This window comes from Lissotriton helveticus, chromosome 1_1 (assembly GCF_964261635.1).
Source record: "Lissotriton helveticus chromosome 1_1, aLisHel1.1, whole genome shotgun sequence".
Classification (NCBI taxonomy): domain Eukaryota; kingdom Metazoa; phylum Chordata; class Amphibia; order Caudata; family Salamandridae; genus Lissotriton; species Lissotriton helveticus.
In genome coordinates this window covers 139,631,049-139,654,824 of record NC_136057.1, presented here as the reverse complement: position 1 = coordinate 139,654,824, position 23,776 = coordinate 139,631,049, and the positions used below count along the sequence as shown (strand labels likewise).

The 23,776-nt window shown below is 52.1% G+C and overlaps 1 protein-coding gene across 1 annotated transcript in view; it reads right to left on the bottom strand.

Moving 5' to 3' along the window:
* KDM2A (lysine demethylase 2A) overlaps positions 1 to 23,776 on the bottom strand; it is a 789,087-nt gene that overhangs the window by 638,283 nt on the left and 127,028 nt on the right. The window contains exon 2 of the mRNA XM_078657462.1: positions 10,486 to 10,627. Within this exon, the coding sequence (XP_078513588.1) occupies positions 10,486 to 10,539 (54 nt within the window). The 5' untranslated portion in view covers positions 10,540 to 10,627. The remainder of the gene's footprint in view (positions 1 to 10,485; positions 10,628 to 23,776) is intronic.

Genomic DNA, 23,776 nt, shown 5'->3' with positions numbered 1-23,776 from the left:
AATAAATAAATAAACCACCGCCCACCGCCGCATGACGTAGGAAAAGGGGTGGGATGAGTAAAAATCGCGGGAACGCCCACGAATCTGCTCCGGCCATGACGGACAGATGTCTGTTCCAATGGCTAGCCTCCATTTATGGAGCTAGCCAATGGAACAGAGGGCGGATTCCCAAGCCACATACTGTAAACATTAGATTTCGCCTGCGCCGAAAAGCTGCGCGGTGCGCAGCTTTCGACGAGGCGAAACCTAAAAACTAGACACCTGCAGGAGTGCAGGGAGGTGTGGTTTGCGTGGATCCCCTAAAATGTTGAGGGCGCCACGCAAGCCACACTTCCATGGACTACACCGGATGTTTAGTTTTCAGAAACGTCTGGGTTTGGTAGGTTTCCTGTTGTATATTGTTATACAGTATGCAAGTAAAAAACTTTACAGTGGAACCTTCTTGGGATCAGCACCTAACATCTAATAGCTCCAGTTGGTGATTATTGCCCCCACAGATTTCACAGGGGTTTGTGTGCACACTGAATAGCACCCACTGTAACAATGCTTGATCCCTAGGGATCGCAACTAGTTAAGAATAACAGCACAGATGCACCACAATGGTTAACAAAACAAGTAAAGGTTTGGTCTACAATTACAATGAGTCACAGAGATCGGGGTTCTTCAGTTTGATTTCTTTATTTCAAAGTAGAACAATGAGACACCATACAGCCGACGTGTTTCGTCCCTGGAAGGGACTTCTTCAGGGCTTATCACAAGTAGAAGAGTCTTCAAGAAGGCGGTGTGATATGTGAAATATTGAAGGTCTGAAGAGGTGGTGTTGCTATTGATGAAGAGGATGGTCTTGTCAGGTTGGGAACAAGAGGTCCAATGGTAATCCACAAAAAATAATAACCACAATGTACGATGTTGCCAATATATTTGGGTCCAAACAGATGGATCTATATATGATGAGTAGATCTAACTGTCATCCATACTTCAGTATAAGAGAGACCCAGATCGTGGTCTAATATGCCCGATCTGAAATAACAAAAAGTCCGTCCCGCAGCGACAGCATTCCTTCCGGAGGACTCATCGCGGTCGCTGCGGGACTGACTTTTTGTTATTTCAGATTGGGCATATTAGACCACGATCTGGGTCTCTCTTATACTTCTCATTACTCTACATAAGTGTCTTCATGCTGTGGGATCATATTTGAGATATGGATGACAGTTAGATCTACTCATCATATATAGACCCATCTGTTTGGACCCAAATATATTGGCAAGATCGTACATTGCGGTTATTATTTTTTGTGGATTACCATTGGACCTCTTGTTCCCAACCTGACAAGACCATCCTCTTCATCAATAGCAACACCACCTCTTCAGACCTTCAATATTTCACATATCACACCGCCTCCTTGAAGACTCTTCTACTTGTGATAAGCCCTGAGGAAGTCCCTTCCAGGGACGAAACGCGTCGGCTGTATGGTGTCTCATTGTTCTACTTTGAAATAAAGAAATCAAACTGAAGAACTCCGATTTCTGTGACTCATTGTAATTGTAGACCAAACCTTAACTTGTTTTATGTTAACCATTGTGGTGCATCTGTGCTGTTATTCTTAAATTGTTATACAGTATGTATGTATTCTACTTTACCCGAAAACTTGAGACCTATATCCTTGCTACCCTAGGTTGCTAAAATCGCAGAGAAACATTTAGATTAGCCAATTGTCTATGTTTTTGGAAGGAAGACAAGTTCTCCATGAAACCCAGTCTGGCTTACCGCCGCTTCATAGTACTGAGTCGGCCCTTCTCCTAACTTCGGAGGCCATGAAAATCGCAGCCGATGAGGGTAGAACTACTGCACTGATCCTTCTGGATCGGAGTGCTGCGTTTGACACGGTCTCCAATGGCCTTCTGATGGAATGGCTGGGGCAGGTCGGGGTTGTGGCGGGACATGGGAGTGGATTAAACACTTTCTGCATAACAGATCCTTCCAGGTTCTACAACATCCTTTTAAAGCCAGAGTCTGTCCTCGGTCTCAAGGGGTGCCACAGAGTTCGGCCCTTAGCCCTACCCTATTTAATATCTACATGCGCCCCCTGGCAGATATTGTGTTGAGACTTGGGGTGAAACTGGTGTCATATGCCGATGACAATCAGTTGATTGTTACCCTGGTACAAAAGGGGGCAAGAACGGCATCTGATTTAAAGGTCTGCTTGGGTGAGCTTGCTAACAGGATGAAGCTCAGCTGCCTGCAGCTGAATGCGGGAAAGACGGAGGTGATGGTAGTTGGCAAGCAGCCCGCTTTCTGGTCATATTTGTGGTGGCCGGAAGAGTTGGGACCTACTCCGACCCCTAAGGCCAAGGTCAAGAATCTGGGAGTATGGTTTGATGACACCCTCTACTACCCAGAGCAGATATCAGCTGTGGCTGGAGCCTGCTTTGGCTTTCTTAAAATGCTGCGAAAAATACTGAACTTACTCGCACTAGATGCCAAACGAACCATTGTACAGACCTTTGTTACGTCCCATCTAGACTACTGTAACATCCTTTAATTAGGGGTGACCTCAAGAAATCTGAACATCTTGCAGAAAGTTCAGAATGCTGCAGCTCGGCTAATTCTCATTATCCCTAGGCGGGCCTCGGTTGGGGAGGCCGGCCTTGAGGGAATTATATTGGCTCCCTATGCAGGCTAGAGTCATCTTAAAAGCCTTGTGTTTTGGCCACAGGATCCTCAACGAGAAAGGACCAAGATTTCTGCACCTCCTTCTCACCGCATATAGACCTGCTCGTAACCTGAAGTCTTTGGGCACAGCAAAGATGATTGTGCCTAAGGTGCAGAAGATACGTGCTGGAGGGAGCTCCTTTGGCTCCCTTGCGGCTAAGGCCTGGAATGACCTACTTGTTGATTTAGGGACGTACCCATAGGAGAATCTGTTCCGGAAAAAACAAAAAACTTGGCTCTTCCAGCACCCCCTCTGTGGCCGAAAGTAGGCCTTTTACTTGTACTTCTTGGGCCATAGGCTAGAGGGAGGTCTAGGCCAGTTGCTGTGGTTCTGATGGTGTTCTAGCGCGGGACACTCTGTTGGACTAACGAGGCGCTCTAAAAGCAGAATAATAAAAATAATAATAATAATAATAATAATAATAATATATATGCCACGATCTGCCACCGCCACGATCTGCTGTCCCGAGTAGCTTCGAACGCAGTTCTGTGTGTTGGGGGAGGCTGTGTCAGCAGCTGTGACAGTTGGGCACAGGAGAGAGAAGGTATGAAGCAGGCTGGGAGCCTCGGTTTGTGATGACCAATAAACCTGTTACAATATTTACAAGAGCGGGAAGAATGGATTACAATTTTTGAAAGTTATATTGAAGCTATAGATGGGTTGCGGTTTCCTGCTGCTAGGAAAAAAGTCTTACTTTTAAATTGTTTAGGTAAAGAAGGCCAACATGTTTTTAATTATTTACCAGACGTTTTGGGTGCTGATGGTCAACCTATTTATAATCCCTACTGTGAGAAAGTGCCATCTTTCTTGCATTGGTATGCCCCCACTTTTTTCTGAACTGCTGATGTACTTTGACTGGGTGTGCCCTGGGTTCCTGTCAACCAGGTACCCAGGGCCTGTGTTCCTTCCCTAAAACTGTGCTGAAACTAAAAATCCAATTGGCATCTCTGGCCACCTGTCTGCCCCTAGTAAATGGTACCCTAGGTACCCAGGGCATGGTGACCAGAGAAGGCCCCTGAGGACTGCAACACTGATTGTGCCACTCTCAGAGGCCCTGTACCCTGACACCCACACACTGCCTTTGCAGGCTGAGTGTCTGAGTAGAGAACTAAACAAAGAGTCGACATGGCACACATCCCTGTGTGCCATGCCCACAGAACCCACTGCCCTGGCATACTTCAGTCACCCCTCTAGCTGGGTGCCCTATGCCAGAGGTGTGGGAACGGGTGTATGAGCCCTGTGCCCCTACAATACCCAGGGCCATTCCTGGGCACTGTAAGTGCAGTGATGCCATTAAGAGGATATAGTGCTGGGAGGCTGTCATTACGAACTCCACAGCACTATAATGGCTACACTGAAGGCTGACAAGTTTGGTACCAAACCGCTCAGCAAATTAAACCCGCACTGATGCCAGTGTGGGATTTAATGTAAAATGCACCAGAGGGCATCTTAGAGATGCCCCCTGAAAACCTAACCTACAATCCACGTCTGGGCTGAGTGGCTGCAGAGGCTGCCACACAGCAGACATGTTGCTGGACCCCTGGGAGGAGAGCCCCCCGCTCTCCTGGGCCTGCAACAATGCACATCCTGGGCGAGGTACTAGGTCTCCTTTCCCAGGATGGGCAGGGAGAAGCTTCAAAGGCATGCCACCTCTGTGAGCTTCTCCAGACCATTTGCTGTACCCAGCAACTGGCCCCCACCAGTTCTGACCCCCTCTCTGGTGTGAAGACTGGCAGAAAAAACTATGTCAGGAAGGGGGGTGTGCCAGCCTGTGCCAACCCCACCTCTCAGGTGGGGGAGACTAGGTGAAGCACGACCCCGGGCTCCGGCCATCTTGAAGATGGGGAGCCCTACCCAATCACAGATAGGCTCCTGCCCCCCTCCCACAGGAGAGGAGCAGGCTAGGGGGTGTACCCACCCCAGGACAGGGACCTATTGGTCCCTGCCCTTGCCCTACCTGTAACACCCCTAAATTCAATATTTAGGGGCTCCCTGAACCTTCCTTCCTCAGATCCCGATAAGAAAAGAAGATCAAGAGGAAGAGGCCCCGCCGCGCAGCTGCTAACAGGGCGACAACAACTGACTTGGCCCAGCCCTACTGGCCTGTCGATCCTGGAACCTGCTCCTGCCTATCCCCGGCGACTCCTGCGGACAGCAACCTTGGGACACCTGCCTGCCTTGACCCTCCTCAAGATTGGCACTCCCATCAGCAGAGGCTCTGCTGCAATAAACCCCCTGGTGTCAGCCAGGAAGCTCCGAACCAGCCCATTCTGCACCCGCAGAGTCCGGCCCGTGCGAACCAAGACCACGAAGACGTCCCCCCGGCGACTGGGACCCAAAGTCCAGTGCCCAAAGACCCTCCTCGACGAACCAGACGACGCCTACAGGCTCAGAACCAGGGGCCACCCCAACCGCGACCAGCTGAGGGTAAGCTTTTCCGACACCCTAAGACACCCCTGCACCCAGCGACCTACAGCTCCCTGTGCCTCCCTTTGGGGTACCTACCTGTGCTCCAAGATCCCAGCTTACCTCTCGAAGTGCTGGTCGCCCCTGGAGATTCTCTGTCCCCGAGCCTGCAGCCTTTGTTCCTTCTTGACGTTTCCCATTGGATAACATTGAGCGCCCGACGGCTCAAAAGCACCCAGCACCAAGCCGCCCGAGTGTCGCTGGCTGTGCCACCTTTGCCTTATCCTACTTAACCCTTTGCCCTGAGCAAGTGATCAGGAGCTCCGCTCCCACAGCCGCGTGGCCTGCTAGCCAGCAGCCACCAACCGGAGGCCCCCTTTACCGCATTACATAACATTGGGCATAACTACCTCTGCACCCGGCCGCCCCGGGTGAGCCAACTGTACCTACCTGATCCTAGGAGACCCCTGAGACTATGCCTAGAACTCTAACTTCACCAGTCGAGTACTCACCTGGAAACCGGTAACTCACTTATCTGCCATTGAATAACATTGACTGGCTTGACTCGAAAAATCTTTTAAGTGTGAAGTTTTGGAAACTAACAATATTCATATAAAATCCCCTGAATAACGAATTACTCACCTGTGATCAGGGGAAAAGCCAGTACTGTACCTTGCAGCCCAGTACTGAGCCGTAAAAGTAATCCTTGCCGGGTTTACTAGCAATCTGTATTTTCTCCATAGGAATCTATTGTCTGTTTTTCTATGAAATTTCTTCGAAGTGTCTACTTTTGAAAAGTTTAAATATTCTTTAAAAATCATACGAAATACTGAAGCGCAATTGCCTACCTGTTTTAAGTTGAGATCCCAGTGCTGGACCTAGGAACCCAGTACTGGATTACAAAAGTAACGAGACCGTACTTTACCTGCAACCTGACTTTTCTCCCATTGGATAACATTGCCAGATTTTCATTGAAAAGTTTCTAAGTGTTAACTTCTAAAACAGCATTATATTTCTGAAAAATCACTGCTATAACTAAAACGGTTTTACTAAATTGGTTCAGCTTAGGCCCCAGGTCTGAATCTAGAACCCAGTCCTGGAACTACCAAAGTAATCGAAAAAGTAATCAACTGTATTTAGATGTTGAAAACCCATTGAATTCAATGCTTTAGTGTGTCTAGGATTGGGTTGCCTACTGCAACCCCTGTATCTATTGTGTTCACAAAGTTTATTGCCTCTAAGCACAGTAATTACATGAGAGTACTCATATCGAGAAAAGTATATTTTTATGCCTGGTGGTTCTAAAAATAAAACAACTATATCTTTTTTATATAAAAACAATTGGCCTGGAGTTCAGTCCTTGAGTGTGTGAAATTATTTGCTGACAGTGTGTACAACAAATACTTTACACTGTCCTCTGGTACTGCCTTACTGCTCGACCAAGCTACCACTTTTGAGAGTAAGGTCAGTCCTGACTTTAACCTCTGTTATACCTCTGGGGTTTGTGGACTCTATACACACTGTACCTCCTTCTGGTCCAGTATTTATAGAGCCACTTTCTCACACCTACATTTAGGCTAAGAACAGGTTGGCAAAGTATTATAGTAAGCAAGTAAACATTGTTATGCAGAGACGCAAATTCTATTATTTAACACAAAAAGAGAGGGATACAGTTGACTAGATAGTTACTCGTTTGAGAGAATTAGCTGTGAAATGTGATTTTGGTCCCATGACTGATCAGATGATTTGTGACCGGATTACAGTGTAATGCAATAACAATAAATGCAAGCAAGACTGTGGGCATCCAGGAATCACACTTCGCAAGAGGCCGTAGCGAAAATTGTGGAGGAGACAGATACATACTTGAAGGAAATGCAAAAGTTGGAACTACGAAAAGATCATTTTATAAACGTAGTTGGAAAGAAAGAAGACCCTGTGTCTTTTGATAATAAGTCTAAATATAAAAACAATGGCAACATGTTTCCTTCCAAAAGCAAATCCAAAATAGTAATGGGTGGTAAGAGGCAAAGGTAATGGGTGTTACAGGTGAGAGAGCATGGCCCATGCTGTGGAGTTCAGGGGTTATTGTGCAAGAGAAAAGGACTGCAGAAAATGTGGGAAAAGAGGACATGTATCTAGAGTCTACAAAGATTCCTGAACCAATTGAGTGGCATTTGTTGATGAAGCTAATTCTGTTTCTCACATTGTGTTTTGTATAGAGTCTGGTAACACAGCAAGCATTCAAGGACCTAAAGCGAATTTTACACTCAATGGAGTGTCTATAGAATTGATGGTATGCTGTAGTGACATCACACCTAAAGGATATGGTGGAGAGTCCATGCATATTAAAAGATTTGTCAATACTCAATTTGAGTTCAAAGGAAAAAAAAAACATAGGAAAAATGTATGTTTCCAAGGATGCTCCAAGCATTTTGGTATGATTTACATATAGTTCTTGATCCTAGGTCGAATGAGCAAGTTTTATCGGTACAGGAGGGTGAATGTGTTTAATCCATTCTGGCCAAAAATGCTAAAGTTTTTTGTAATAGCGTGGGTAAACTCAAGGGGTATATCCTTGAACTTAAAAGTAAAGGAAGGTTCCAAGCCGATCGGACATATATTAAGGAGGATTCCAATCGCTATTCGGAATGAAGTGAAAGAGATGTCTGACATGCAAAAGTAAGGGCTTATTAAGTTTGTGGAGGTGTCAGAATGGATCTCTCCTATTGTTATTATGGATGGAAAATTGAGATTGTGTGGATCTGGGATCTTTTAATCAGAACATAGACACTGATCGTTTTCCTTTACCTAAGATAGCAGATATGGTACTACTTATGAATGAAGCCAAGTTTTTTTCCAAGCTGGATTTAAGATCAGCCTACCAACAAATTGGATTGCACCCAAAGTCTAGAGCATTGACAGCTTCATTACTACAGAAGGTGTTTTTCAATTTAAAAGGCTTCCTTTTGGGCTGGCGTCTGACGCCAGCTTCTTCCAACGCATGATGCACAATCTGTTTGGTGAAGTCAGCAATGTAAGTTATTTTCAAGATGATATTTTAATAACGGACAAAAGTGAAGTTGAACATTATAAAACATTAGACAAGGTGCTTAGTACTTTAGAAAACGCTGGCCTCACTCTAAGGAAAGAGAAGTGCAAAGTTTTGTTGAAGGAGATAGACTATATAGGCTATACTATTTCGGAGCATGGGGTACAACCTAAAGAAGATTTGTTAAAATCTATTGAATGTACTGCCACCCCTGCTGGCAAAGACCAACTAAAGTCATTCTTGGGTTTAGTTGAATATTATTCTAAATTCGTGGAGGACTTTGCTGAGAAGACTGAGCCTTCGTGAGAACTACTGATGAAAGGCAAGCAGTTTGAGTGGGGAGTGCATCGATACAAAGCATTCAAGTGTATTAAAAACGAAATAGTGACTGCAGGAATGTTGATCTATTATGAACCTGGGAAGGAGACATTTCTTACGGTGGATGCCAGTGCGCATGGTGTTGGAGCAGTCTTAGGCCAGATCAAGGAACGCAAGGAAAAAAACGGTAGCTTTCACATCACGTATCCTTAATAAGTCAGAAAGTAATCATGCAGTAATTGAGAGGGAGATGTTGGCTGCGGCATGAGGTGTTCAGTTTTTCTATATGTATTTATGGGGTACTCGGTTCAGGATGAGAACTGATCATAAACCACTCCTTAAGATTTAAAGTGGAGCATGTATCTGGGTGGAAGAATTTGCAGGCAGACTATTTGTCATGCCTTCCTTTACACAGTGATGAGGGAGATCTGTATGATGAAGAGGTAGATTGTTTGGTGGATACCATTGAGGATGCTCTGGAGGATGGGTGTTGTTCTATTACCAAGGATGAGTGGCATGAGGCAGCTGAGTTGGATGATAATTTTAAAGAATTGGCGAAGTGTATCAGAACTGGGTGGAAACGTGAGGGGGAGGTTAGTCTAGAATTGAGGTGTTACATGAAGTTGCAAGAGGAGTTGAGTATTGGAATGTCTGGTGATCTGGTACTTAGAGGAGAGAAGTATGTGCCTCCTATGGGTCTCGGGAGGAGATTCTTTTTATAAGCACATGAAGAACACTTGGGACACACGCTCACCGTGAAAAGACAAGGTCATGTTTTGGTGGCCAGGGATGGACCAGGATGGTAAGATGTGGGTGGAAAATTGTTTATTGTGCAAGAGGAGTGAGAAGAGATTGAAAATCAGTGCACGCAGTATGGGTTCTTGAAGTATGAATGATTCTGGGGCTCCTTGGGGAAAAGTATGTATGGATTTAGTTGGCCCTTTTGGTTTCTTACCCGAAGACAAAAGATTTGCTATGGTTTTGGGGGATGTTTATACTAGGTGGGTTATTATAGAGTTGGAGGTGTATCAATACTGAAAATGTAATTAAAAGTCTTAAACACATTTTTACGAGAGAAGGTTGTCCAGGGAGTCTTCTCGGGCTTGCAATGTTTTCTTCAGTGAAATGGTATGAAACATGTACGCATGTCGCTCTATAATCCTTAAGGTAATGGGCTGGTGGAACGTATGAATAGGGTGATTAAGGGGACCATACAAATGGCCGTACAAGGTAGACGGGATGTCAAGAAGTGTGTAAATAGTGCTGTATGGTTGTACAACACAGCAGTGAATTAGGTTACTAATGATCTCCCTTTCAAGTGGCTGAGGGGCAGGGAACCCAAAACTAAACTCACCCCATAGCGGCTGTGTGAATTCAAGAGTGTAAGGTCTGACAAGGTGTGTGGAGAGGAAGGTAGACTATGTGCTGGGGTTTTAGGGTCAAGTGGGTAGAGTTGGTGATGGGGTGAATACGTCTTCTAACACTATGGAAGTTAAGGGGGTGCATGAATGTCATGCTGTGTTAAGGAATGGGCAATGATGGAATAAACTCAGAGTGGCTTTGTATAAGAAATGTTAGAAAGAGGGTCCAGGCCACATCAAAGACCCCCCTTCCCCCTGGTGATGCTGCAACATGATAAAAGGAGGGCCCGGGCCACACCGAAGCCCCACACCCCTGTGATGCTGCAACATGTTAAAAGGATGGTCCAGGTCACATCAAAGCCCCAATACCCCTGTAATGCTGAACTATGTTAGAAAGAGGGTCCAGGCCACATCAAAGACCCCCCTTCCCCCCGGTGATGATGCAACATGATAACAGGAAGGTCCAGGTCACATCGAAGCCCCACATCCCCCCACCTCCCCCGTGATGCTGCAGCCATGTTAAAAGGAGGGCCCAGGCCACATCGACCCCCGTGATGCTGCAGCCATGTTAAAAGGAGGGCCCGGGCCACATCGACCCCCGTGATGCTGCAGCCACGTTAAAAGGAGGGTCCACTCACCAGGCGGCGGCTGTAGCGCGTGTTCTCTTCCTCCAGCTCCATGTCTCGCTCCATCTGAGAGCCGTTGCCGCCGAAAGAGGGAGGCCACCGGGGGAGGCCGACGCCAGCAGGAGCGGTCCCGGGAGCTCTTCAGCGTCCCCACCTTAGAAACCAGAGAGAAGAGAGGGAGAGGCTTAGCACGGAGGGCACAGGTGCGAGCAAGGCAGCCCTACGCTGAACAGAGAGGGGATGGAGAGAGGCCCTGTGCCTGGTGGGAGAGCCCGACTGAAGGATGGGGCTGCAGGAGCACGTTGGCTGACCAAGATCACACCACCGAACCCCCAGCCCCGGGAGCGCCGCGCCTGCCACCCTTGCATCGTATGCCCTGAACGTATTTCACGAGTACTGATGAACACATGTCATAGACGGGACCAAAATACTAGTTAACTGCTGTAAGATAGCAACTGGAGAGAAATACAAGCATTTGCAATGCAATAGGTCTCGCATTAGGAAAGTTTGAGCTATTGGTATTGTAAATGACACATTTTTTATTCATGTTTTGTTTTTGAAAATAGCGAAAATAATAGCTTTGTCATTTACAATGCCAATAGTTATAATTTTCGCAAATGTGACACCTGTAGCATTTGTAATGCAATATGTGTCATATTTACGTGACTTGCATGTATTGATATTACAAATAACAATGGCTTTTAATGTTTTTAATAATTAATACTTAAATCAAAGTTATTGTACTTTATAATGGCAATAGCTTAAACTTTGTAAATAACTGTTGTGAAGATTATGTTCAGTGTATTTTATTGTTAAGAAAATCCAAGAACAGAAGTGAAATATTAACATCTTTTTGTTACATTTGTAATATAGCTTGAAACATTAAGACAACATATTTGAACCAGCTGTTGTTGAATAGTTGCACAGATTGATGCTGTGGTGGCGCTAAGTGATGTTGTGATGGCGAACGAGTGATGCTGTGGCGTTCAGTGATGCAGTGGCGGCGCATTGTGATGTTGTGGTGCCCCTGAGTGATGCTGTGGTGGTGCTGAGTGATGCTGTATGCTATGCTATGTTTTGTTTAGCTATCCTATGCTTTTATTTGTTATGCTATGCTGTTTTTTGTTATGCTGTGCTATGTTTTACTATGCTATGTTTTGCTATGCTATGCTTTGTTATGCTATGCTATGCTTTGTTATGATATACTATGTTTTGCTATGATATGCTATGTTTTGTTGTGTTGTATTATGCTATGCTTTGTTTTGCTCTGCTTTGTTTTGTTATGCTATGCTATATTTTGTTGTGTTTGGTATGCTGTGCTATGTTTTGCGATGTTACTATATGTTTTGTTTTTCTCTGCTATGTTTTGTTGTGTTTTGTTAAGCTATGCTATATTTTGTTGTGTTTTGCTATGTTTTGTTATGCTATGTGTTGTGTTTTGTTATGCTATGTTTTGGTATGTTATGCTATGTTATGCGATGCTATTTTTTGTTATGCTATGTTTTGTTATGCTATGTTTTGTTTTGCTATCCTATGCTTTGGTATGCTATGTTTAGTTTTTCTATCCTATGCTTTGTTTTGTTATGCTATGCTTTGTTGTGTATTGTTATGCTATGCTATGTTTTGTTGTATTTTGCTATACTATGCTTTGTTATGCTATGCTATGTTTTGTTGTATTTTGCTATACTATGCTTTGTTATGCTATGCTATGTTTTGTTATACTATGCTATGTTTTGTTTTGCTATGCTTTGTTATGTTATGCTTTGTTTTGTTATGCTATATTTTGTTATGCTATGCTATGTTTTGTTGTGTTTTGGTATGCTATGCTATGTTGTGTTTTGCTATGCTACGTTTTGTTATGCTATGTTTTGTTTTGCTATCCTATGCGTTGTTTTGTTATGCTATGCTATGTTTTGCTAACCTATGCTTTTTTTTGTTATGCTATGCTGTGTTTTGTTATGTTATGCTGTGTTTTGTTATGCTATGTTTTGTTATGCTATGCTGGTGAGGGTGTGTGAGAGTGTGAGTGGTGGTGTGTGAGGGTGTGAGGGTGGGTGAGGGTGAGGGGTGTGAGGGTGAGGGGATGTGAGTGTGAGGGTGAGAGGGTTGTGGGGGTGAGGTGAGTGAGGGGGTGTGAGGGTGTGAGGAGGCAGTGTGAGGGTGAGGGGTTTGAGGGTGAGGGTGTGTTAGGGTGAGGATGTGTGAGGGTGAGAGGGTGTTTGAGGATGAGGGTGTGTGAGGGTGAGGGTGAGTGAGGGTGAGGGAGGGTGAGAGGGTTGTGAGGGTGAGGGGTTTGAGATTGAGGGTGTGTGGGGGTGAGGGGGTGAGGGTGAGAGGGTAACTTATGTATTCTAATTTTTATGCGTAAGGTTGTAGGTACTACACACTTCAAGACATGTCGCACAACGTAAAGAATTTTACTTGCACTGAAAACATAAGTAAATGCATTGTCAAGTGTAATCCGAACTTTGTGAATTAAAGAAGTGGTTTGGAAATTGCCTTGTGAAAAAAGTGTAAGCTTGCAGCAGGCAGAACGTGTTATGAGGACTTCCACAGTGCTTAATTTGTAAAATATTAAGTGCAGGTGCTCAAATGTTTCTAGGAGGCCGCTCACACTTTTCCACCGGCTCCTCCCACTTCCCCCGCTGGTTTCACCCACTTAATCTATTGGCGCCATCCACACTCTCAATTCACACTGCTGAAAGCCAGATGTAATACCCATTCTGAATTTCAGCAAGGGGGCCTTCCTCAAGTAAGGTTTTGATAGGAGGTTCCACCTACTCTGCGAACATTTTGAAAAAGATGAACTCAAAAGTGCATTTACAGCACAATTTTGGAATAAATTGGCTAAAATGACTAATGCCTTAAAAAGGGACATGTGAAATATTCCAGTGCTCTATGTGATGATTTTGGGAACAATACTTGGGTATGTACAAATGTGCTTTGTGTTATTTTTTAGCAGAGTCTAATTGTGTGTCACAAGTTCAAAGATACAACTTTTACATATCTTACGTGAGAAAAATAAACCAAAAGGCTCTGTCAGAAATCAGGATCTCACCACCATAACCGCACCTCTCAAGTGCCTACTTGATTTAATCTCTTGGGCTTTTTTTGAGAACATTTTCATGTGTCCATTACAGAAATTTTAAATTTGAATTAGCTAAAGTGGGACTATTGTTTTGTGAAGTGACATATTGATTTAAATATATAAACTAATGTATTTATCCCTTTTAGCACAGGATGTATGTTTCATCTGTCCTCAGCAATTGGCAGCACAAAAAGCAGGATTCATAAATCAGTGGTTCCATAACATACTATATCGTGTCTTTGAGGCACCAGCAGTGCTGCAGGAGCGCCACCCCATGAAGTTGCATTGAATGTCTTGGTGTTAGAAATACCTCTACCACCACATCTCTATGTGTGTGTGAGTGTTTATTCAGACTGCTCCAGATCTTTGCCCCTCTCCCAAAAAATAAGATCTTATATTCATAGTTAGTCCTGATTATGGCGCAGTCCTTCCGCATAGTATATGGTGAATGCAGGCACATTACAAGAAGCTGAAAGTCGGGGGGGGGTTATGACAGGCATCAGTTGCTTTATAAAAACCTTGACCCCCAAACCATGGTGTTGTGCTTTGCACCACTTTCGCAGATACCAACTCCAGAGACCACAAACCATCGTCCCACATAGCAGGTTTTACATTACTACCTCACATTGTTCCTGTCCATGCATGCCCTAAATCGTATGTCTTCCTCCCTTGTAGAATACCATATAAATTAAAATATGCATTGTTTTGAAGATTCTATTAATATTCTAACTTCTTAACTTGAAAGATAGGCCATAAAGCAACAAACGTGTATAATCAGTATTTTAAAAATCAACCGGAGAGGGGCTTGACTGCATTTATAAATATTTATGAGAATAACCTTGTCAAGAGTTATAATATTTTAAGGTAAGAAATCCTGCTGCGCGAGGTAATGGCTCTCCATTGTGTTCAGAAAAGAGAAAACGCTTTCATTTCCAATTCCAAGGTTTACTGACCAACATGGCTGAGCACAGATGACATTGTTGGGTTCCCTTGTCCTAGGAAGTGTTTTAGTTGGCTGCTAAGTGTGGTTGCTAAGGTCAGAGATTGCGCCTACGCTATTCACTGTAGAGGGAACTAATCTTTACATGTCCTTTATGCAGCACTGGGACATTTGCAAGAGTAGAACAAACCTCTTGAACAAGGCTGTGCCAAACTGGGAGTCCGTGGATGGGGGCTGGATGAAGACACTGTTGATAGGTAGCTAATAGACCAGCAGCAGGAAGAGAAGTGGATCTCCAACGTACAATGTCCAAAAAAAAGCCCTAAAGGCAGTGGAATATTTTCAGGCCCCCTCTGAGTCGGGGTAAAGATTTTGGGGAGACAGAGTGATATTGGGCAGAGGAGGGAAAAAGAGTAATGCATCCTTAAGAAGCTTGATAATTTGTCAGCAGTCATCCCTGTTGTAGAACATGAAAACCTAACCCAAGACAGCAGACATCAAAATTGCAGCCATGGTTGAGATAAATGGATCTGAGGGGTGGACCACCAACATGGAAACAGATCTACAATAGCAAAGTGTGGCAAGATGGTGAGTGTGGAAAACGCCCATCAGAAAGCAAATCTGTGGGTAATCAACCCCCTGTGATTCTGGGCAAATCACTTAATCTCCCCGTGCCTAAAATTAATGCGTGTCCTCATGTAACGTAACTGGTACTATGTAAAGCGCTCTGATACCGGATTCAGTTCGGGTCTGGTTCGCGCTATATAAAACTCTGCAAAAAAAATTCCTGCCATCAAAATCGATGTTTAACTAGACTATTTTAGGCATGTTGAATGATTTGCATCTCAGTAACCAATTGGAGAAGGCTTGGAGATACATCTTGCTAAGAAGGGTGTACAGCCGGACCCACACAAGACGCTAATGAACACGGTGAGAGTTCGTTCATAGTGGTGCATAACTGTGCGTATGCAAGATGTCACATTGAGGAAAGCAACCCTAAAGAAAAAATATTTGGCTTTAATTGCGCAGCTTTATTTATAGGCCGGCGGCCGACCAAGGCCATGCCTCACCCTCACCTGGTGAGCAGAGCGATGTACTGCCTCAGTAGTCTACTCCACCTCAACGCAGCCAACCTCAACGTCGTCCAGGTTCCGATTCCCCCTTCTTTGAACGGCGGCGCGATGAAGTTCAACCACCAGTGGATACTCGGTGCGGTGGTGAGGTGCATGCGGCCTTGTGGGTATGCTGGGGCGTGCCGTGTCAAGATTAAAGCGAATGCGCGCGCATTAAAATGAAAAATCTGCGCGCGCATCGCTGCCTCTGCCTGCTCACAGCCCCAACCCCCCAGAAGAAGACCAGCCCGCCCACTGGGCCTGCGGCGGCAACACTGATCCGCGGCCGGAAGTTGAAGTCATTAAGAGTGAGGACGGAGAAAATTTGAAATTGAGAATCGGAGTCAGTGAGTCACGTCAGACTCAGACGTCACCACATTTAAGGCAGTAAGTGTTTTACACCAGTACGCGGTAACTAAGTGACAGCGGCACCTACAGTACTACAACAGCAGAGCACAGCACACGCTCTCTATGCCAGTGCCACCCACGAATCATTATAAATCAAATTACTGACGGTGCCCTTCTTAATGCGTGACTGTAGACCCGGCCCTAATAATTAGGTGCCGGTGCTAAGCACCGGCACAAATTAAGCCCTTCCGCCTCGGTGACACTCCGCTGATCACGGACAGACTCTTGGCAATTAGAGTTTTGATTGGGAGCACGCTTTTAGTTGTCATGTGGTGTCTGATACTTGAATGGGTTATTTTTATACCCCGTTCATCCTATCTCGGACTCGACCCTGCTCCGTTAAAGCATTATGCCCTGTGCCTGAAAACTCGCTTAAAATGGAGAATTTCTTATTGTACACAAGACTTTCGAAACCTTTCAATTACAAGGTAAGCGCGGTTTTAGTTGATATCTTCTGATGTATTAAATGTAATTTCTCCGCGAGGGTGACTGATGCGTTCGACATGAATGTGTGTGCGTGTGCGTGCGTGCGTGTAGTCTTCAGCAGGAGCCTGGTTCGGAACTTTTCATTTTGTTCTTGGCCAACAACAGATTGGCTTCGGTGACGCTCTTTGTCTTCTCGAACCTTACAGTACAAGTTACAGTGAACACTGAGGTCTGGGCTAATCACTGAACAACCCTTTTGTTTTACCTGAATGTGTAAAAATGGATGAATTAATAAACAAGTAAACAAATAAATAAGTGCAGGTGTTCAACGTTTTTCCCTGGGGTCCGCCTTCGGGGCTGCCGAATGTCATGACGCCTTGTCTGGATTTCACGTCACGCCTCTTCCTTTCACCGCACTACACACCTCTGCACACCTTACCGCCACTGCATTGTGTCGGGTGACTTCACAGTGGCGTTATTTAAGTGCCCGCACTCACTTGCATCACTGGGGAAAATGTATACTTAATATTGTATTTGATTTCTGTTTAAAAAAGAAAAAAATGGTAGCGGACCAGAGAGGGAGCATCTCTAAAAGGAGTTCTGCCTCCTGATTGGCTGTAGAGGAGCCGACGCGGGAATCGAAACCTGTGGTGCGCGCGCACCAGAGGAGCGGGGGCAAGGGAGCGCGAAGACGCCGAGACGAGGTAGGGGATGTGCGTGTAAGCGCCTGGGGTTCTCTGTGTATGTGTGTGTGTGTGTGTGCGTGTGTGTGCGTGTGTGTATGGGGGGGTTCTGTATGTATGTGTGTGTGTATGCGTGGGGGGGGCTGTATGTGTGTTGTGCATGTGTTGTGAAGAGCCTGCCGGAATCGGAGCGCGTGTTGACGCGCGCGACCTGATCCCGGCAGGCTGCTGCTGCTGCGTGCGCGTGACAGTCTGTTGTCCTCTCCGGCTCCCTTTCAGTCCTTGAAAGCCGGAATGATAACAATAGTCTCGCTCTGCGACAGCAGGCCTTTGGCCTGCAATCGCAGGGCGAGACCTAAAAAGCAACGACTCTTTAAAATGATAACCTGTTATTGCACCGCATGTAATAAGAGAAGGGAGGTGTGGGCAGGAATGATCGCTGAGCCTTCTGGGTAAGAGTTTACCAGGAGTGACAGGCAGGAGAGAAGGGGCTCTCCCCGGGAGCAGTGTTTACCAGGAGTGACAGACAGGAGAGAAGGGGCTCTCCCCGGGAGCAGAGTTTAACAGGAGTGACAGACAGGAGAGAAGGGGCTCTGCTCCCCCCCGGGAGCAGAGTTTACCAGGAGTGACAGACAGGAGAGAAGGGGCTCTCCCCGGGAGCAGAGTTTACCAGGAGTGACAGACAGGAGAGAAGGGGCTCTCCCCGGGAGCAGAGTTTAACAGGTGTGATCAACAGCACATAACCAGGACCCCAACATTCCTCCCCGATAACGGGCTGTAACACACGGATCTCGGCACTTACTGCATGTGCCGGTAACTAGCGAGATTAACGCCCTGTTAACATCCAGCCGGTCCGACCGGCTTAGATTCAACAGGCATGGGGGACTTTAGAGCAGCCGGTCACTGAATCACCCGGCGCGAACACATCTGCATAAATGACCATAGGGAGGTAAGGCGCAGAGGGCTCTGCTTCCGAGTCTGACATCAAACAGCGCCTGGAGGCCTCCCGCACAGCAAGATCCGAGGGTGGCACCGAGGCAGCCTCACACACAGGCACGCCGCCGACCCGCAACTCTGGCCATCGGCCACCGCCACGCACTCCGGCCACCGCCACGTACTCTGGCCATCGGCCACCGCCACGCACTCCGGCCACCGCCACGTACTCTGGCCATCGGCCACCGCCACGCACTCCGGCCACCGCCACGTACTCTGGACACCGCCACGCACTCTGGCCATCGGCCACCGCCACGCACTCTGGCCACAGGCCACCGCCACGCACTCCGGCCACCGCCACGTACTCTGGCCATCGGCCACCGCCACGCACTCTGGCCATCGGCCACCGCCACGCACTCCGGCCACCGCCACGTACTCTGGCCATCGGCCACCGCCACGCATTCTGGCCATCGGCCACCGCCACGCACTCTAGCCACAGGCCACCGCCACGCACTCCGGCCACCGCCACGCACTCTGGCCATCGGCCACCGCCACGCACTCTGGCCACCGGCCACCGCCACGCACTCCGGCCACCGCCACGCACTCTGGCCATCGGCCACCGCCACGCACTCTGCCCACAGGCCACCGCCACGCACTCCGGCCACCGCCACGTACTGTGGCCATCGGCCACCGCCACGCACTCTGGCCATCGGCCACCGCCACGCACTCTGGCCATCGGCCACCGCCACGCACTCTGGCCATCGGCCACCGCCACGTACTCTGCCCACAGGCCACCGCCACGCACTCTGTCCATCGGCCACCGCCACGCACTCTGCCCACAGGCCACCGCCACGCACTCTGCCCACAGGCCACCGCCACGCACTCCGGCCACCGCCACGCACTCTGGCCATCGGCCACCGCCACGCACTCTGCCCACAGGCCACCGCCACGCACTCCGGCCACCGCCACGTACTCTGGCCATCGGCCACCGCCACGCACTCTGGCCATCGGCCACCGCCACGCACTCTGGCCATCGGCCACCGCCACGCACTCTGGCCATCGGCCACCGCCACGCACTCTGGCCATCGGCCACCGCCACGTACTCTGCCCACAGGCCACCGCCACGCACTCTGTCCATCGGCCACCGCCACGCACTCTGCCCACAGGCCACCGCCACGCACTCTGCCCACAGGCCACCGCCACGCACTCTGCCCACAGGCCACCGCCACGCACTCCGGCCACCGGCACGTACTCTGTCCATCGGCCACCGCCACGCACTCTGTCCATCGGCCACCGCCACGCACTCTGTCCATCGGCCACCGCCACGCACTCTGTCCATCGGCCACCGCCACGCACTCTGTCCATCGGCCACCGCCACGCACTCTGCCCACAGGCCACCGCCACGCACTCTGCCCACCGGCCACCGCCACGCACTCTGGCCATCGGCCACCGCCACGCACTCTGTCCATCGGCCACCGCCACGCACTCTGCCCACCGGCCACCGCCACGCACTCTGGCCATCGGCCACCGCCACGCACTCCGGCCACCGCCACGCACTCTGGCCATCGGCCACCGCCACGCACTCCGGCCACCGCCACGCACTCTGTCCATCGGCCACCGCCACGCACTCTGTCCATCGGCCACCGCCACGCACTCTGTCCATCGGCCACCGCCACGCACTCTGTCCATCGGCCACCGCCACGCACTCCGCCCACAGGCCACCGCCACGCACTCTGCCCACAGGCCACCGCCACGCACTCTGCCCACCGGCCACCGCCACGCACTCCGGCCACCGCCACGCACTCTGTCCATCGGCCACCGCCACGCACTCTGTCCATCGGCCACCGCCACGCACTCTGGCCACCGGCCACCGCCACGCACTCTGCCCACCGGCCACCGCCACGCACTCCGGCCACCGCCACGCACTCTGTCCATCGGCCACCGCCACGCACTCTGTCCATCGGCCACCGCCACGCACTCTGGCCACCGGCCACCGCCACGCACTCCGGCCACCGCCACGCACTCTGGCCATCGGCCACCGCCACGCACTCTGCCCACAGGCCACCGCCACGCACTCCGGCCACCGCCACGCACTCTGGCCATCGGCCACCGCCACGCACTCTGGCCATCGGCCACCGCCACGCACTCTGGCCATCGGCCACCGCCACGCACTCTGCCCACAGGCCACCGCCACGCACTCTGTCCATCGGCCACCGCCACACACTCTGCCAACAGGCCACCGCCACGCACTCTGCCCACAGGCCACCGCCACGCACTCCGGCCACCGCCACGCACTCTGGCCATCGGCCACCGCCACGCACTCTGGCCACAGGCCACCGCCACGCACTCCGGCCACCGCCACGTACTCTGGCCAACGGCCACCGCCACGCACTCTGGCCATCGGCCACCGCCACGCACTCTGGCCATCGGCCACCGCCACGCACTCTGGCCATCGGCCACCGCCACGTACTCTGCCCACAGGCCACCGCCACGCACTCTGTCCATCGGCCACCGCCACGCACTCTGCCCACAGGCCACCGCCACGCACTCTGCCCACAGGCCACCGCCACGCACTCTGCCCACAGGCCACCGCCACGCACTCCGGCCACCGGCACGTACTCTGTCCATCGGCCACCGCCACGCACTCTGTCCATCGGCCACCGCCACGCACTCTGTCCATCGGCCACCGCCACGCACTCTGTCCATCGGCCACCGCCACGCACTCTGTCCATCGGCCACCGCCACGCACTCTGTCCATCGGCCACCGCCACGCACTCTGTCCATCGGCCACCGCCACGCACTCTGCCCACAGGCCACCGCCACGCACTCTGCCCACAGGCCACCGCCACGCACTCTGCCCACCGGCCACCGCCACGCACTCTGGCCATCGGCCACCGCCACGCACTCTGTCCATCGGCCACCGCCACGCACTCTGCCCACCGGCCACCGCCACGCACTCTGGCCATCGGCCACCGCCACGCACTCCGGCCACCGCCACGCACTCTGGCCATCGGCCACCGCCACGCACTCCGGCCACCGCCACGCACTCTGTCCATCGGCCACCGCCACGCACTCTGTCCATCGGCCACCGCCACGCACTCTGTCCATCGGCCACCGCCACGCACTCTGTCCATCGGCCACCGCCACGCACTCTGTCCATCGGCCACCGCCACGCACTCCGCCCACAGGCCACCGCCACGCACTCTGCCCACAGGCCACCGCCACGCACTCTGCCCACAGGCCACCGCCACGCACTCCGGCCACCGCCACGCACTCTGTCCATCGGCCACCGCCACGCACTCTGTCCATCGGCCACCGCCACGCACTCTGTCCATCGGCCACCGCCACGCACTCTGTCCATCCGCCACAGCCACGCACTCTGTCCATCCGCCACAGCCACGCACTCTGTCCATCCGCCACCGCCACGCACTCTGTCCATCCGCCACCGCCACGCACTCCGCCCACAGGCCACCGCCACGCACTCTGCCCACAGGCCACCGCCACGCACTCTGCCCACAGGCCACCGCCACGCACTCTGCCCACAGGCCACCGCCACGCACTCCGGTCACCGCCACGCACTCTGGCCATCGGCCACCGCCACGCACTCTGCCCACAGGCCACCGCCACGCACTCTGCCCACAGGCCACCGCCACGCACTCCGCCCACAGGCCACCGCCACGCACTCTGGCCATCGGCCACCGCCACGCACTCCGGCCACCGGCACGTACTCTGTCCATCGGCCACCGCCACGCACTCTGTCCATCGGCCACCGCCACGCACTCCGGCCACCGGCACGTACTCTGTCCATCGGCCACCGCCACGCACTCTGTCCATCGGCCACCGCCACGCACTCCGCCCACAGGCCACCGCCACGCACTCCGCCCACAGGCCACCGCCACGCACTCTGCCCACAGGCCACCGCCACGCACTCTGCCCACAGGCCACCGCCACGCACTCCGCCCACAGGCCCAGGCCACCGCCACGCACTCCGCCCACAGGCCCAGGCCACCGCCACGCACTCCGCCCACAGGCCACCGCCACGCACTCTGCCCACAGGCCACCGCCACGCACTCTGCCCACAGGCCAACGCCACGCACTCCGCCCACAGGCCCAGGCCACCGCCACGCACTCCGCCCACAGGCCACTGCCACGCACTCTGCCCACAGGCCACAGCCACGCACTCCGCCCACAGGCCACCGCCACGCACTCTGCCCACCGCCACGCACTCTGCCCACAGGCCAACGCCACGCACTCCGCCCACAGGCCCAGGCCACCGCCACGCACTCCGCCCACAGGCCACCACCACGCACTCTGCCCACAGGCCACAGCCACGCACTCTGCCCACAGGCCCAGGCCACAGCCACGCACTCTGCCCACAGGCCCAGGCCACCGCCACGCACTCTGCCCACAGGCCCAGGCCACCGCCACGCACTCCGCCCACAGGCCACCGCCACGCACTCTGTCCACAGGCCACAGCCCCGCACTCTGCCCACAGGCCACAGCCCCGCACTCTGCCCACAGGCCCAGGCCACCGCCACGCACTCTGCCCACAGGCCCAGGCCACCGCCACGCACTCTGCCCACAGGCCCAGGCCACCGCCACGCACTCTGCCCACAGGCCACCGCCACGCACTCTGCCCACAGGCCACCGCCACGCACTCTGTCCATCGGCCACCGCCACGCACTCTGTCCATCGGCCACCGCCACGCACTCTGTCCATCGGCCACCGCCACGCACTCTGTCCATCGGCCACCGCCACGCACTCTGTCCATCGGCCACCGCCACGCACTCTGTCCATCGGCCACCGCCACGCACTCTGTCCATCGGCCACCGCCACGCACTCTGCCCACCGGCCACCGCCACGCACTCTGCCCACCGGCCACCGCCACGCACTCTGCCCACAGGCCACCGCCACGCACTCCGCCCACAGGCCCAGGCCACCGCCACGCACTCCGCCCACAGGCCACCGCCACGCACTCTGCCCACAGGCCACCGCCACGCACTCCGCCCACAGGCCACCGCCACGCACTCCGCCCACAGGCCACCGCCACGCACTCTGCCCACAGGCCCAGGCCACCGCCACGCACTCGGCCCACAGGCCACCGCCACGCACTCTGTCCACAGGCCACAGCCACGCACTCTGCCCACAGGCCCAGGCCACCGCCACGCACTCTGTCCATCGGCCACCGCCACGCACTCTGTCCATCGGCCACCGCCACGCACTCTGTCCATCGGCCACCGCCACGCACTCTGCCCACAGGCCACCGCCACGCACTCTGCCCACAGGCCACCGCCACGCACTCTGCCCACAGGCCACCGCCACGCACTCCGCCCACAGGCCCAGGCCACCGCCACGCACTCCGCCCACAGGCCCAGGCCACCGCCACGCACTCCGCCCACAGGCCACCGCCACGCACTCCGCCCACAGGCCACCGCCACGCACTCCGCCCACAGGCCACCGCCACGCACTCTGCCCACAGGCCACCGCCACGCACTCTGCCCACAGGCCACCGCCACGCACTCCGCCCACAGGCCCAGGCCACCGCCACGCACTCCGCCCACAGGCCACCGCCACGCACTCTGCCCACAGGCCACAGCCACGCACTCTGCCCACAGGCCACAGCCACGCACTCTGCCCACAGGCCACAGCCACGCACTCTGCCCACAGGCCACAGCCACGCACTCTGCCCACAGGCCCAGGCCACCGCCACGCA